This window comes from Colletotrichum fioriniae (assembly GCF_027942845.1).
Source record: "Colletotrichum fioriniae strain IMI 355084 chromosome Unknown scaffold_8, whole genome shotgun sequence".
Lineage (NCBI taxonomy): Eukaryota > Fungi > Ascomycota > Sordariomycetes > Glomerellales > Glomerellaceae > Colletotrichum > Colletotrichum fioriniae.
In genome coordinates, this window is record NW_027076844.1 from 2,453,753 (window position 1) to 2,467,672 (window position 13,920).

The 13,920-nt window shown below is 49.0% G+C and overlaps 2 protein-coding genes across 2 annotated transcripts; one reads left to right on the forward strand and one right to left on the reverse strand.

Annotated features, from left to right (window-relative positions):
- Window positions 1–3,189: 3,189 nt before the first annotated feature.
- On the reverse strand, window positions 3,190–4,973 carry N0V96_007459 (uncharacterized protein; the record flags this gene model as incomplete). Its single annotated transcript, XM_053191608.1, has 2 exons — window positions 3,190–3,284; window positions 3,368–4,973. The coding sequence occupies 2 exons, from the start codon at window positions 4,971–4,973 to the stop codon at window positions 3,190–3,192; spliced, it is 1,701 nt and encodes a 566-aa protein (XP_053051170.1).
- Window positions 4,974–9,594: 4,621 nt separating this feature from the next.
- On the forward strand, window positions 9,595–10,549 carry N0V96_007460 (uncharacterized protein; the record flags this gene model as incomplete). The annotated part of the gene is made up of 2 exons (XM_065758026.1): window positions 9,595–9,759; window positions 10,040–10,549. The coding sequence occupies 2 exons, from the start codon at window positions 9,595–9,597 to the stop codon at window positions 10,547–10,549; spliced, it is 675 nt and encodes a 224-aa protein (XP_065613549.1).
- Between the last annotated feature and the right edge of the window lie 3,371 nt (window positions 10,550–13,920).

The window sequence follows — 13,920 nt, forward strand, 5'->3', positions numbered from 1 at the left end:
AGAATCACAAACCGTCTGACCTATACCCTATCATTCCATGTACTGTATCGTCAAGACTGCTTAAAATCTCCAACACAAAGTAGCTGAACATTAGTCCCGAATTTTGCACTAAATGAGAAGATGATCACAATGGTCCACGATTGTCTCTCATATTTCATTCATCAATCTTCTCATCTTGTTGAGCAGTGCAGTTACAAATGGGGCAGCAACTAATGAAAAGCGTCGCACTTGACGCCAGTCGCTCCCGCGGAAGCTTGCTAATATTACGCACAATACGGACCTAACTAGCCTGTGGAATCAAAGTATATAATGGATAACCAAACACCCCAGGATTAATGCTGTCCGTTTGTCCCTCATCAATGCCGGAGGATATCACCAAAATAACATTCCCCTATTCCTGTTCCATATCTCTGCTTTTGTGCTTTCTGACAAAAAGCCCCTCCCCGTACATCATTTGGAGCTCGACGGCATTGCCCGGTCCGCATGGCGTTAACTGCATCATGCACACGTCGAGATCCAGGAGCGCACATTCTTTTGAAGGATGCAAGACATGCAGGAAACGTCACCTGAAATGCGACCAGACCACACCAAGGTGTAAACGATGTTGCATCTCAGGCTTGAAGTGCGATTTCAGAGCGGTCCTTCGCTGGGTTCTAGTAAAAGGTCCAGACGATTTAAGTACGGTGGCTCCTCCTGCAAACGAAGCTACACAGTATTCTCGGCGTCATCTATACTCTGGTGAGTCTGAGGGTCGTTACGACTTCGACAATAGATGTTGTGAGATATTGTGAAGCTGACTTGGAAGGAGAGTAGAAGATTTGAGAAAGGTGATGAGCACTTCTCTCGTTGTGAGCTTGTCCTCTACTGTCAACGAAGCTCTTTCCAAGATCGAGAACGAAGCCAAATTAGTGGAATCCAGGGAGGAAATGGAAATCGCCATTGGCCCTTTCAATGTCTTTCACGGACTATATCCAGTTCCAGACGGAGAGCCTGAAGTCAACCTAAGTGCGAAGACAAGTATCCAAGTGGTGGAGGAAGGAGCTGTCGACAAATGCGACAACCTGTCTCTTTCGGAAGGCACCGTCTCGCCATCGAACCTGGGCGATTCTATGCGAGCCACTAGATACGTAACGGCCGATATCGCCGGAAGCTGCGGTCCCGCTGTGAATGAAATCACCGTGCCTGACGCGCTTGACGACCTTCTCTCGAGCTCCCTAGATGTCCTTCAATGGGGGGACTTGTTCACCTGGGATGCCGAAGTGAACCATTCTCCCCACCTGGGCTACTCCATTGACGAAATCCCATGTTCCAATCAAGAACTACACACTACCCTAGACGATTGGACCATCCGTGAAACGATCAATCAGCAGACGACGGAAACTCGAGGGACCGACAATGTACGGCCTATTGTCGCCTCAGAGCTAAACGAAGATCTAGTTGCGGACGCTCCGCTTCTTTTGAAGCACTTCTATGATGAAGTCATAAATCAAATGGGCTCGCTACCGATCAACGAGAAGTCTGCATGGAGGATTTTGAATTTTCCTTCTGCCATCGTCACACTCAGTCAGCTTACTATTCTTGAACTACCCAGTCATGATATTCGACATGCCAACTTGTCAAACCTTTACGCCATCATCGCGGTATCCGCATTTCATCTTTCACTCAATTCAGAGAGCTTCCCACAAGTTACGAAACCCGAACGGTACTGGAAATCTCTATCTGAGAGGACATATGATTGCGCCAAGTTCCACCTAAAGCTTAGCTTGGAGGAGGAGTCTGCCACCCCAAAGAAGGCCAAGTACAAAGAACAGCTGATGGCCGCTGCAGCTATTCTTGCAACTGCTGTAAGTATTCTCTCTGTATTTCGAGCTTCTGCTAACTCCGATTAGCTATTGTCTGGCAACGAACAAGATACATGTCGATATTTAGTAGAAATGGAAAGGCTGATCCGTGCTCGCGGGTTGCGAAAGCCAAAGTTATCACGCCGAGCACGACTGTTGCACAATATTTATGCCTGGATGAGGATAGTCTCGGAAAGCACTAGAACTTTCCACGATGAAACACCAGTACTCGATCCAATTAGCATCAATGATGGCTGGGTCACCACTCAAAACCACGTTCCTGCTCACGATCTGTCTCAAGCTGGAACAGCATCGCTCAGGCCAGTTTTCTCAAGCGCGGAGTCACTGAGAAAGGTCTACCCAGAAATCACTTTGGATAACTTCCTTCACTTAGAACCATCCCAGCTTCATTCCGATCCCACTTCCGGCAATACCATCAACGATGATATGACGCATACCAACAAAGACATACATCTAGCAACTTCGATACAGGATCAGGAAGACATGTATATGCAGATATACGGCGTGCCGGAAACCTGGCTGAGACTTGTGTCCCAGATCACACGGCTAGCTAACGTCATGGACCATCTTGCGCCAAATGAAAGCCAAGTTGACGCCATTAAAATGGCAGCACTGCAACCAAAAGCATCTTATCTAGAAGAAGCTGTTTGTGCCTTTAAAGCAAGGTACCACGGTCAGTACGAACAGGATTTGAATACCAAGAAGCCTCACGTACATATGGTGCGGGCACTTAGCCCGGCTTTGATGATATTCTTCTATCGCAGGATCCGAAACATCAATCCTATGCTGCTACAAGAAAGTGTCGAAGAGGTGATGGAGGCGTTGCAAGGATTTGATGATGCTTTGAATCATAATGAGTTGCTAGGGCCAGGCACAGCTTGGCCAGCTTTCATTGCAGGTGCGGAAGCGACGAAACCGGAGAAGAGGGCGCAGTTCAGTTCTTGGCTATACAGAGCCCATGCTAAGTCAGGATGGAAAGGCTACTGTGTATCGAGAGAAGTTTTGTGTGAGGTTTGGAGGCACCAGGATGCGGATGCAAACACGTCACGGGGCCTAACGTGGGTAGATGTTTGCAGGGCGAACCGACGCTGGCCGCTATTATGTTGAGCCGATGTCATAGATCGGCGATTGTGGATGTAGTAAAAGAAGCAACATGGATATAGTAACGTTGGCCGGGGCCGAGCCAACGTAAAGCCAACCAACCCTTGAGAGATGTGCGAGCAATCGAATGGTGTTACATCAAATTGGGATATATATTCAACAGTCCACCAGGGATCCATCTCATCAAGATACATAAGTGACAGAGAGCATCCTCGTGAAATGTCATCTAAATTCGCTTCTCGTGCAGTTCACTGACGTTCTTATTGAGGTCGTCATCGTCAAGCTTTTTGGCGCTGGTATCGCCTCCGGTCAATTCGAATACTTTACGACGAGATGCGTTAGCAGGTGCATGGGAGGAGTTTGAAGTGCAAGTCAACAAGAAACATGCGAAAAGTTTGACTTACAATCAACGGGAGTGGTCGCGAATTGGCGAGCCGGAGTCCTCTTCTGGAACAAGTAGTCGAGCTCTGCAAAAGTGCGATTCTTAGTCTCAGGGAGGAAGAAGAAGATCAATACCGCCCAAAGGCAGCAAAGTCCGAAGTAGAACAAGCCAGTCTTCGCACCCCAGTTCCAAGAGTCACTACTGGAGTTGAGCATGCGAGGGTTGAGCTGCTGTACGACAATTTGGCCAACGACGTAGATAGCGCGTCCGAGAACAATGGTCTGAGCTCGCACACGACTGGAGGACATCTCGCCCACAATGGTGTATGTTGTCGGGCCCAGCGACAGTTTGAAAGTCAGGTTAACAATGATCATGACCACAGCCACAGCCAGAGCAACATTGGTCTTCCCTGGGATGAAGCCTAGGATGCCAATGACGAGCATGAGGAGACCGATGATTGAGGAACCCCAAAAGAAGAAGACGCGACGCCCGACTCTGCCCATCAAGGAAATGGCAATGGCAGTGCCCACAATGTTGCCTGACTGGATACCCATGCTGAAGTCAAAGGCTCGAACCTCTGGCATACCGGCTGATTGGAGGAAGATGGTAGCATAGGCGCAGATAGCCTGACCATTGAGAATTTGAATAAGCCAGGCCATGGCCACGATGCCTGTGCGGCGCAAGTTGGTTCCATGGAAACAGTCGCGGTAACTGGCGCCAGCTGACTCAATCTTTTCCATTTCATTGGTGTGTCTCATGAGAGCCAACGTTTGAGCCATGGTCTGCTCAGTATAGAAATTCTTGCGTGCAAGACGGCGTAGGGACTTCTCGGCTTCTTCGATGCGACCACGGCGAACGAGGTACCATGGGCTTTCCGGGGCGAAAAAGCCAACAGTGAATAGAGGCACCACCCAAACCCATTGGAGGGCGTAAGGGATCTTCCATGCCAAGTCTCCTTGAAGTCCCAGTGAACCACGGAGAACACCGGCGGCAAGGAAGGAGCCACAGCCCCAACACATGGAAACCCAGGCGGTGAGATATCCTCGCATAGCAGCAGGGCAAATCTCGGCAGCGTAGGCAGTGGTGAGGGTCTGAAAGATACCCCAGGGAATGCCGCAGAGAATGTTGGCGGCGAAAAGCATTTGAACGTTGACTGCGAAGAACAATGAAAAGATTGTCCCTCCCATGAGTGCCATAGCACCCATGTAGACTCGCCGGGATCCATAGCGAGACTGAAGCCAGCCGTTCAAAAGCAGTCCGATGATGCTTCCCAAATTGTTGCCGTTGCCGATGGCGGCCTGCCATGATGTCGGAATGTGTTGCTTGCCGTTGGCGTCTGGCCAACCGAACCTCCTCAAATATGCCTTCTGTCCAAAAAAGTTGTTGACGAGACCAACATCCATGCCCTCCATGATCAAGGCCATACTCAGGAGCATGCTGTAGATGGCAGCTGGCAGATATCGTGATACAAGCTCCTTGCGAGGCAGCCTGGTCTCTTCTTCGCTAGCGGCTGCGGCAGCCTGGATCAGAGCAATATCGGGAGTGTATGCGCCGTATTCTGCATGATCGACGGAGCGGGACCTGGCCTTGGCCAAGGTTTCGGGCAGTCCCTTTTCGTTGTCGGCCATCCTGACACTCTATTTCTCTAGTATGCTAAGGAATTCTGTGAAGATGGCAGCGAGAGGTGATGTTGGTAGAGATGACAGGAGACTTGCTGGGAAACAGAAAGGAGGAACATGGAGAAGATAAGCACTTGCGTATTTGCAGGTACGAATACCATTGTCCGGACCGGTTCCCTGGTTGCCAAGATGCCAAGGAGTGTCCTCCAACCACCTGCCCCCAATGCTGGGGTTATTCGCGCAAGTTCAACCCCGAGTCTGGATTGCGTGAACTCAATTTCCCCACATGGTCCCCATGGGGTTGACAACCGTCTCTTTGGGGAATGCGTAAACGAAGCGGGGGAAAAGCACAATATCCTGGGGTATCTTTTGACCGAGCGCGTGGAGACACGGTTGGAGGAGGAGCTCCTTTGAGCCGGTTGATCAGGTGCCTCATTGATGCAGAAGAATTTGCCAGGATCTCAACCTCTCGTTCCAGTCTGTTTTCGATCTGGCGTGGTGCAGTTTGCTCGTGTCTGGACGAACCACTGCATGCTCAATGCACTGCGACCCACAGCTGATGCTCATATATAATGGCGCCCACGTCTCGGCTGCACGCAGCAGTTTAACTAAAGAATATGAGTGTAGACTATGGAGTTCACGAAAGGCGTGAGAAGCATCGTACTGTCCCGAGCGACCACTCTGTCTAGTTGTCGGAAACAACATGCCACTATCCGTACACGAGCTCGGCTCGGACTCGTAAGGGTACAGTCCCCAAGTCATTTGACATCGGTTCGTCTTGCAATTCAGCGAATCCAAGTCTGTTTTCTCTCTGTCGGGCCTGCCCAGCGCAGTGCCCAGGTAGTCTTGGCTCCTTGGCTCCCTTGGCTCCCAAGCCGCTTGCGCCGCAGCTGCAATTTCACATCGGACTCACACACTTGATATGGATTAGCCCACGTCTGTCGCTGCGTGATAGCCCGGTATCATTGCAGAACCCCCGAAGGAGTTGTACTTTTGGCAAAGCAACGACATATGCTACATGCGGCGTCCTCAATCAAGCCCGTGATGAGTCGGTCAGATGCGAAGTGGAATTAAAGTCGAAGTCTGCGAAACAAAAGGCGGGCAACGATCGACTGGACTCTTAATGCTGGGCGACTCTATTGGCCTCATGCGCCCTACAACTGGGGACTTTTGCTGGGGTAACGCGGGGTGGTGAGGTGCCACTTCCGAAGTTCTGGTTCGTTCCCCGCTTTTTCTGGCGGTGACTGCAACCTGTTGTCCGCGCGATGGCACATTGTCTGAGCAGGCCGTGACACTTGTCATTTCGTTAGGTACCTTAATCGGACACTGCCGATTCTGCAATATCTGTGTTCTCTACATGCGTGACAGCACCGGAGCAGCTGTGCCACTTAATCCTGCTCTCACGAATGTCCTCACTGTTTAGTCGGATGTGGACACGAAACCGAGGCACCTACGCAAGTTGGAGGGGAGGAGGAATCCCTCGAGTTCCATCTGTCGTCAGGTCAAGGCACACCTCGGTCGACTTAGGCCGAAGGCCAAGACAAAACATAGTTTGCCCAGCCTTGGTAAACGCCACCAAATATTCATTCCACCACTCAGGTAGGATTCCCTCGGGGCTAAGGTATGTGGCACGCTCACTCAAGTCTCGAAGGAAGAGCGTTTAGGGTTTTGGGGATGTATACAATGAGCGAAAGACTATATGTAGTCACTGCTTTAATCCTGGGAAGTATGATGACTTTGGTAAGCCTAAAACTCTCTACTCCAAAAACCTCTGCGCCATCTCACGTCCCGCACTGCAAGTCGAAAGGGCCTACGGCGCTCGATTTCCAAACGCCTCTTGTAATGCCTAAGCGCCTCGATGGCGTACCGTACCAGTAGTTGGATGTTGATAGTCGTACCACGACCTGCCAGCTGCTCAATGTCAGTGGCGAGGATCCGGGTACCTTAGTCTATATTGTCAAGAAGGCTGTGCTGGAAGAAAGCTGGAGGGGCTTCATCCAGGTCATCACAGACTGAGACAGTGGGTAACACAAGAAGACGGACGCTGGATTCCGCCCCCGCAATATTCTTACCAGACTTCATACTGGCGGCTCAACAACGTGGTCAATTGCTACGTGTACAACGGAAGGAGGAGGGTCAGGCGATGCCAATGGATTCTTTCGGAGTAAGCGAGTAGACAGGGTCTCTGAGTGATCATGTGTAATTGGCCTACGGGTGCTTCCACTGCCTACCATATTGCACCTGTCTACTGACCATTCAGATGTCAACTAAATGCATGCCACCTATTTGGCATTCATTTAGTCAACTCCGTTGCATGTCTGTTTGAAATCGGTCTTGACATGAATATGACGTCCAAATTCGCTGTCATCTCCGCTATGTACACTCCCACAACCTCCGCCACGAATTGCCCGACTCTGTAAGGCAATCTCGTCATCCAATCTTAATCTAGGTTTCGTACTTCGAGCTCCACCTCTCGAACCCAGTGGGTAAGCTGAACCTTTACCATCCGAAGTACTGGAGTTCATGTTTCTTCCTCGCAAAGCCCTGAGCAATGGTTTGAAACTAGGAAGGCAAGCAGAAAAGATGCCCACAGAAGGTTCAACAGAAGACCATATGGCTACAGGACCCATCATCCATGTTACATCGGTTGCCGTTGAAAAGACCCTGAGGTAGTGAAAGCGGACAGCGCTTGCAATGCAGACGCTGGCGAGTGAGTTAGTGCAGGATAGCAGAGGCCTCTTTGCTGATAACTTACAAGCCTCCTAAGCCGAGAATGCCACAGACTGCAATCTTTGTGTCCATTTTCATTTGGAGTCTAAGGATCTCGGGTACCGGAATGACCAGAAGTATCACATCTGTAATGAAATTGATAATGGCTAAGATGAAGAAGAAGCGACCGACGTCTATACACGTGCCGATAGTGCCCCTGAATTGAGTCCAGTAGTGTGAAAGAGGGCTACAGCAGAACCCCATCGTGATCATGAAGTAGACGGGGTATGAACCGACGAGAAAGGCACCTGTCCAAATCGAAAAGCGGAAAGACAGCCTATTTCCCATGAAAACACGCCAGTAGAATAGGAGGATCGAGATCTTGGTGGTGAGCACCGCCATGCAGAAGACAAAGCTATAGATGTATAGCAACTAAAATCATTAGTACGGAGTCGAGATGGAGTTAGTCTTCAAAACTTACCTTTGAAGTCTGAACCAGATCATCAACGCTAAGGGCCCAAACGTGGCGACCAGCCCCAGCTTGGCCGACTGTAGTTTGTCAATATCCTTCAAAGCTCAGTAACCTCGGTGTAATGTCTCTCTAAAGACCCCCTGAACCTGATGGCTATAACCATCCCGGCCGTCGCGGCCACGAGTACTAAGGCTCGACAATGGCTCAATCATCGAGGCTGAGACCAGGACCATACTTACCACGGGCGATCAGACGGCCGGCAACAGAAATGGTGGCAATTGGGATAAGAATGATTACAATAGCAATGTTTCTGGTGGCCTGATTCCAGGTAAGGTCGATACTCAGGCGGTGACCCGAAAGCAGTTCTGATGAGGACATCTAAAGCCATGGTAAACGATCGATGTGTGTGTGAAGAACCAGATGTATGCTCCCGAGGCCTAGGGTTCAAGAATACTTTATCACTAAAGTGGCAGACGAATAGAACACAGACAAGCGACTGCAAACAGATTTCACGGAAATCGAGGCGTTGGAAGTCAGCCATTGAAACAAGCCAAAGCCCTGGTAAAATGCCTATGGGTATGCTTATAGATTACAGCAACCATGGGCCGCGGACAGACTGACATCTGAGCCATTCCTGTCATTCCCTCCCCTTGGATATCGATGATCACAGGCTCCAGGAGATAAGATCAGTTGGTCCCCAGTTTTCCGCTTCGGAGTAAATCCCGCGAAAGGAAAGTGAGGCGTTGCAATTTTGCCATCCAGCTCGACCAACATAAATCAGGGGAGAACCCTCATGGGCTGAACTCTACATGCAACGGAGACCTTTACTTAAGAGGCACATGCGGATCCGAACCAATGGGACTTTCGTGGTCACTCCAAGCAAGTTTGTTGAACTAACATCACGCTGTCGATAAAGGCTGTCGGCTACACGCAACTGCAGGCATTACTTGAGTCGCATACGTGGGTACAAACCAACGAGAGTTTGGTTAGAGTCCCAACTAACAATGCGTAGTGATAATAGATCATGTCTGTCTGCTCAATCCCCCGGAAGTCATATCAGAACTACCTGGGTGGAACTATGCAGAGGTTATTTAGCTTAGCAGTGGAATTACAAAAGTCGTCTGTCGCCCAGACAAACGTTTATGATAGCTTAGGGCCATTTTACTGATTATTGCTTTCATATTGTGGTTTCACAAGAGATATTATATGCACGGGCCTAGAAAATTGCCTGTGTCCAACGAAAATACGAACGAACGTCATCGAAGCCATGGGATCTGTGCCAAATACGCATATCCTCCCGGGGATTCCGCAACTCACTCCTCTCGAGCAGATCGGCCCTAGAGGTGAGTGAGCTATCTCTTTCCCTTTAAACTGTCGAAAAACTATGACCCTGAAGCTATCGCCAAGATTTTTCGTCAGAATCTTTTGGCTACCAAGAAGGGATTTCCAATGTTGGCTTGCGAGGCTTTGCCTGACCCTGAAGCCAGACAAGCCAACGCTATCAAACTCCAAAATATTACCGACAACGAGATCGAGCCCGTCATCATCAATGATCTACGTCATTCAGAAATCTTCAAACCTTCCTTTGAAGAACTTGAGGCCAAGCACTTCCCGGTTTCCAGCTTCCCAGCTGGAACCTTTACCCGCTGCGCTATTTGGCCTGCCCCTGGACAACGCATACCTATCACCACCGTACAAGCTAACTTTATTCGCGGAGGTTTGATTCTCAATTGGAACCTGTTTCACCTTGTGGGTGATGGGCAAGCATTCTACAACTCGATTCGGGTGTGGGCCGAGGAAACTCGCCGGGCTCAAGGTCTCGAGATCTCGGAACCCGATTTGCTATGATGACCACATCTACACGGACCGTCAAACTGCGCATTACATCCCTCAGGCACTTCCAAAAGACATGGCTGGACGTCTCGAAGACCATCCCGAGTACACCATCATCACCGAACCTGCGACTCAGCTGGCCAAGATAGCGACAACGGATGGTCATATCGGACAAATCTTCTATCTATCCCCTGAATCGTTGAAGAGATTGAGGAAGGACGCTCAGCCTCAAACAGATGGCGGGCTCTACGTATCGACCAACGACGCCCTCTCGGCTTTGATCTGGAGAAGCATAATGGCAGCACAATTTAACGCGGCCCAGCTGGACGGCAGCGAGAAATCTATCTTCAACAATGCCATCGACGGCCGAAGACCAAGCCAACCATCGATCCACCCGGAAGCCATGGACAGTTTTCTCGACTTCATCCAGGTAGAGCTCTCCATCAAGGAGATTCTCAAGAGAGACAACCTCGCAGCCTTGTCTTTGCTGATCCGCAGAGCCATCATTGTAATGGATACGAAATTCACAGGTTCTTTCATCAATGATGTCATTCAGATTGTGAACAACTAGAATGATCTTGGCGCATTGATCCCAACATCGTTCTTGGATGTGCCTGGCCAAAACTGCGCACAGACGTCTCGGGAAAAGTTCAAGATGTACGATGTAGACTGGGGCTAGGCGCTGGGAGGCAAAACTGCGGTATTCGCTCACCTAGCTGCGGTATTTGAATGGCATACAGACTATGTACCCTCAACACCCTGATGGAGGGCGTGAGACGTTGGCTGGTATCTACGAAAGTTTCTTAGAGAAGCTTTGCAATGACCAGATTTGGAGTAGATATGCGAAGCGTCGAAATAGTCTACCGAGACAGTGGGAGTATCCACTGATGCTGTGTGCTAATACTGTGTAAACGATATCGAGAAACGCCCGAGCGATCAGCAAAGGCAGAATTAAAAAAGAATAAAAAAAAAAAAAAAGCGAAGCGTCGATAGAGTGACAGATTGATGTTGATGGACTAGAATTCAAGAAATGGCTGTTGCCGAATCCATATCTATACTGATCGAGCACTATTAAGAAGATTTATCTTGGCAGACGAATAAGACTTTTCTAAAATGTAGCTGGACTCGCAGTTTGAAGTTTGTAAGGAAAAGACTTAAATGAGAGACTATCAACGGAATCGAGCCGACTCCAGATCTCTATAAGACCTTGTTACGAGAGGAGAAACACCACGGATCTTTGTAAGCTTAGAGACATAGTAGTATCAGAATTCCAATAAAATTCATGGCACAAACGCGAAGATAGGAATGATGGATATTGAAATGATGTAGACGTAAAGTATAAAACTATGTACCAATAAAATGGTAAGTCTGGCCCTGCCTATTTTGGTACTAACGTCAAATGGGGATGAATTAATAGCATAACTATTCCCAAAATACCCCAATGAAGTTGTTATAGCAATACCCTCTTAGAACTTCAACTGTCACTGCAACAAATGGAAAGTTAGATAAAATTCAATCCAATTGTTCATGGGAGCTATGGACGACATATCGTTCAGCCTACGGAATTCATCCCAAGACGCAAGTTTAAGGCCCAGATTGACGAGCTAGCATGACAATATTCTTTATTATCGACACCAAAACCGCTCCTAAGATTGTTATTGATGAGGGGATCAGGCCGTGATTCGGCATACGCCTAGCAAAGGCAAGATGAATTTGATTCAATTCGTCGTGGAGGTTTGAGAGGTTATGTAGCGTCACCTCGGCCTTGTTTGTCAATGCCGTCGCGCGCGGAAGTGTTAGAGCTCGCTAAGGAACCGGACGTCTGAAACACTTGACTAAGTAGGCATGTTATCGAGTGGGTTGAACCAGTAGACACTGCTGTTGTGTTGTCATACGCCTCAGTGGATATATGTTCATTATTCAATTGTCGTATGTTGAGGCGGCTAAGAAGCTCGCATCTCTGGCCGTCCTCTTAGTCAGCGAGGGAGGTAGGATAGACGAATTTAATGTTCTGTTAGAAAGCAAAGTTGTACCCTTACCAGTGTCTCCTTCTACTTAGATATAATTAGCCCATTACCCACTAAGTATTGCGCTATTAACCGACTATCCTGGATGACAAATACGGCACATGCCAAAGATTTCTCTTTGAGATAACAGTATTAGGTCAAAGACTACCTCTAATGGGCAGAAGGCTCTGCTTCCATTTTTAGTAGACCTCTTGGATGGAACTCAATATACTTGAACATCAGAAGAACAAGTCTTCCTAGATTGATCGTGCAACAGTTACATCGGGATCTTGGACGCCCTATCTGGATATACATTACTCATAAAAGGCAAATAAAAGTGTATGTATTTAGGTGTGATGAAAGCGACCTATTTGGATGCGAATACAATCAATGCGGGCTGGGCATTTTTAGGGCACTTGACGGAACAGGCGGAAGTGGGAGAACTAACGATTGTAGTTTGCAACTTGGTGGGTGCAGGTCTATTCTTGTTTGATGCAATCCAACTAGAGGTGCGAATAGTCTAAAACAATGTTGTACAATACGACCCGTGACTTTTACCAAGTCCACTCCCCTCTTCTCGGACCCTCAAGAGGGTCTAGAGGTCGAGCGAGATATGTTTTTCAATCTGCTATCGTGAGGTATTGGAATATTGAATGGCCTCGACTATGAAGTGCATACAACGCAATCGCATTTAAGTTGTTCCCACTAACAAAGATGTGATATGCGCTTGTACGCTGGCTTTAAGATATGGATGCATCGGAATGCTGATCACTTCGCGACAAGCGCTCTCGGCTGTAGGGCAGTGACCATTCGCGACCGGGAAGTTCCGATAGGCGGCCTGCTGATGGACAGGGATGGGGTAGTAAATGACGGATTCAACGCCGTTTTGGTGCAGTCGCGTTTGAATTTGCGACCGCTTCACGTCAGTCGTTCGAATCGTGTAAGCTGCCCAAGCCGAGACGGTCCCATCGAGTGGCAGGGCGGCTGGCCAACAGAGAGTTGCATTCGACCCATCTTTATCTTTGACTCCATTTTGGAGCAAGCTGGTATAACGAGACGCTACCACTTGTCTCGAAGCTATCTCGTCAGCTAGGATGTCGAGCTTGCAAAGGAGAATCGCAGCCTGTATCGTGTCAAGTCGGCTATTAACTCCTATGTGGACATTCTCATATTTCTCCTTCTCATCTCGCCCATGAAGGCGCAAAGATCGAAGCATAGAAGCAGTCTCTGGGTTGTTGGTGAATGCCGCCCCACCATCTCCGTAGCAGCCCAGTGGCTTGGAAGGGAAGAAACTCGTTGTGGTAATATCTGCCAGTGTGCCAACTTTCGCCTCGTTAACACTTGCCCCAAAGCTCTGAGCAGCGTCAGCAATGATCCAGAGACTCTCTTCTTCCAACTCAGCTATGGCAGAACGGATACCGTTGTAATTTGCGGGTGTCCCGAACAAATCCACAGCAATGACACCAACAGGCCTTAGACCGGCCTTTCGTGCAGCGACAACACCTGCGCCAATTTGAGCTGGATTAATGGTTAAGGTCTGTGATTCCACATCCACGATGATTGGAATAGCGCCTAGCAAAACCACTGGCTCCACAGAAGCTATGAAGGTCAGTGCTGGCACGAGAACTGCATCTCCAGGACCAACTCCGAGGGCTAACATTGCCAATGTCAAGGCGTCGGTGCCGCTTGCACAGGTGACTGCGTGTGTAGCTCCTGTCACAGCACATAGTTTTTCTTCGAGTTCGTACACCTCGGGTCCCATAATGAATTTCATGTGATTGAAGACCCGGGACAGCCTCTGTTCAAGGGGCTGTTGGATCCGGCGCCTCTGAGACTGGAGATCGATGATCGAGATCTTGACACACTTGTCCTGCAAATTGGGAGCTGAAATTTCATTGGCGACCTCTGTCTTCGGATCTGAATGTAGTCCGGAAGT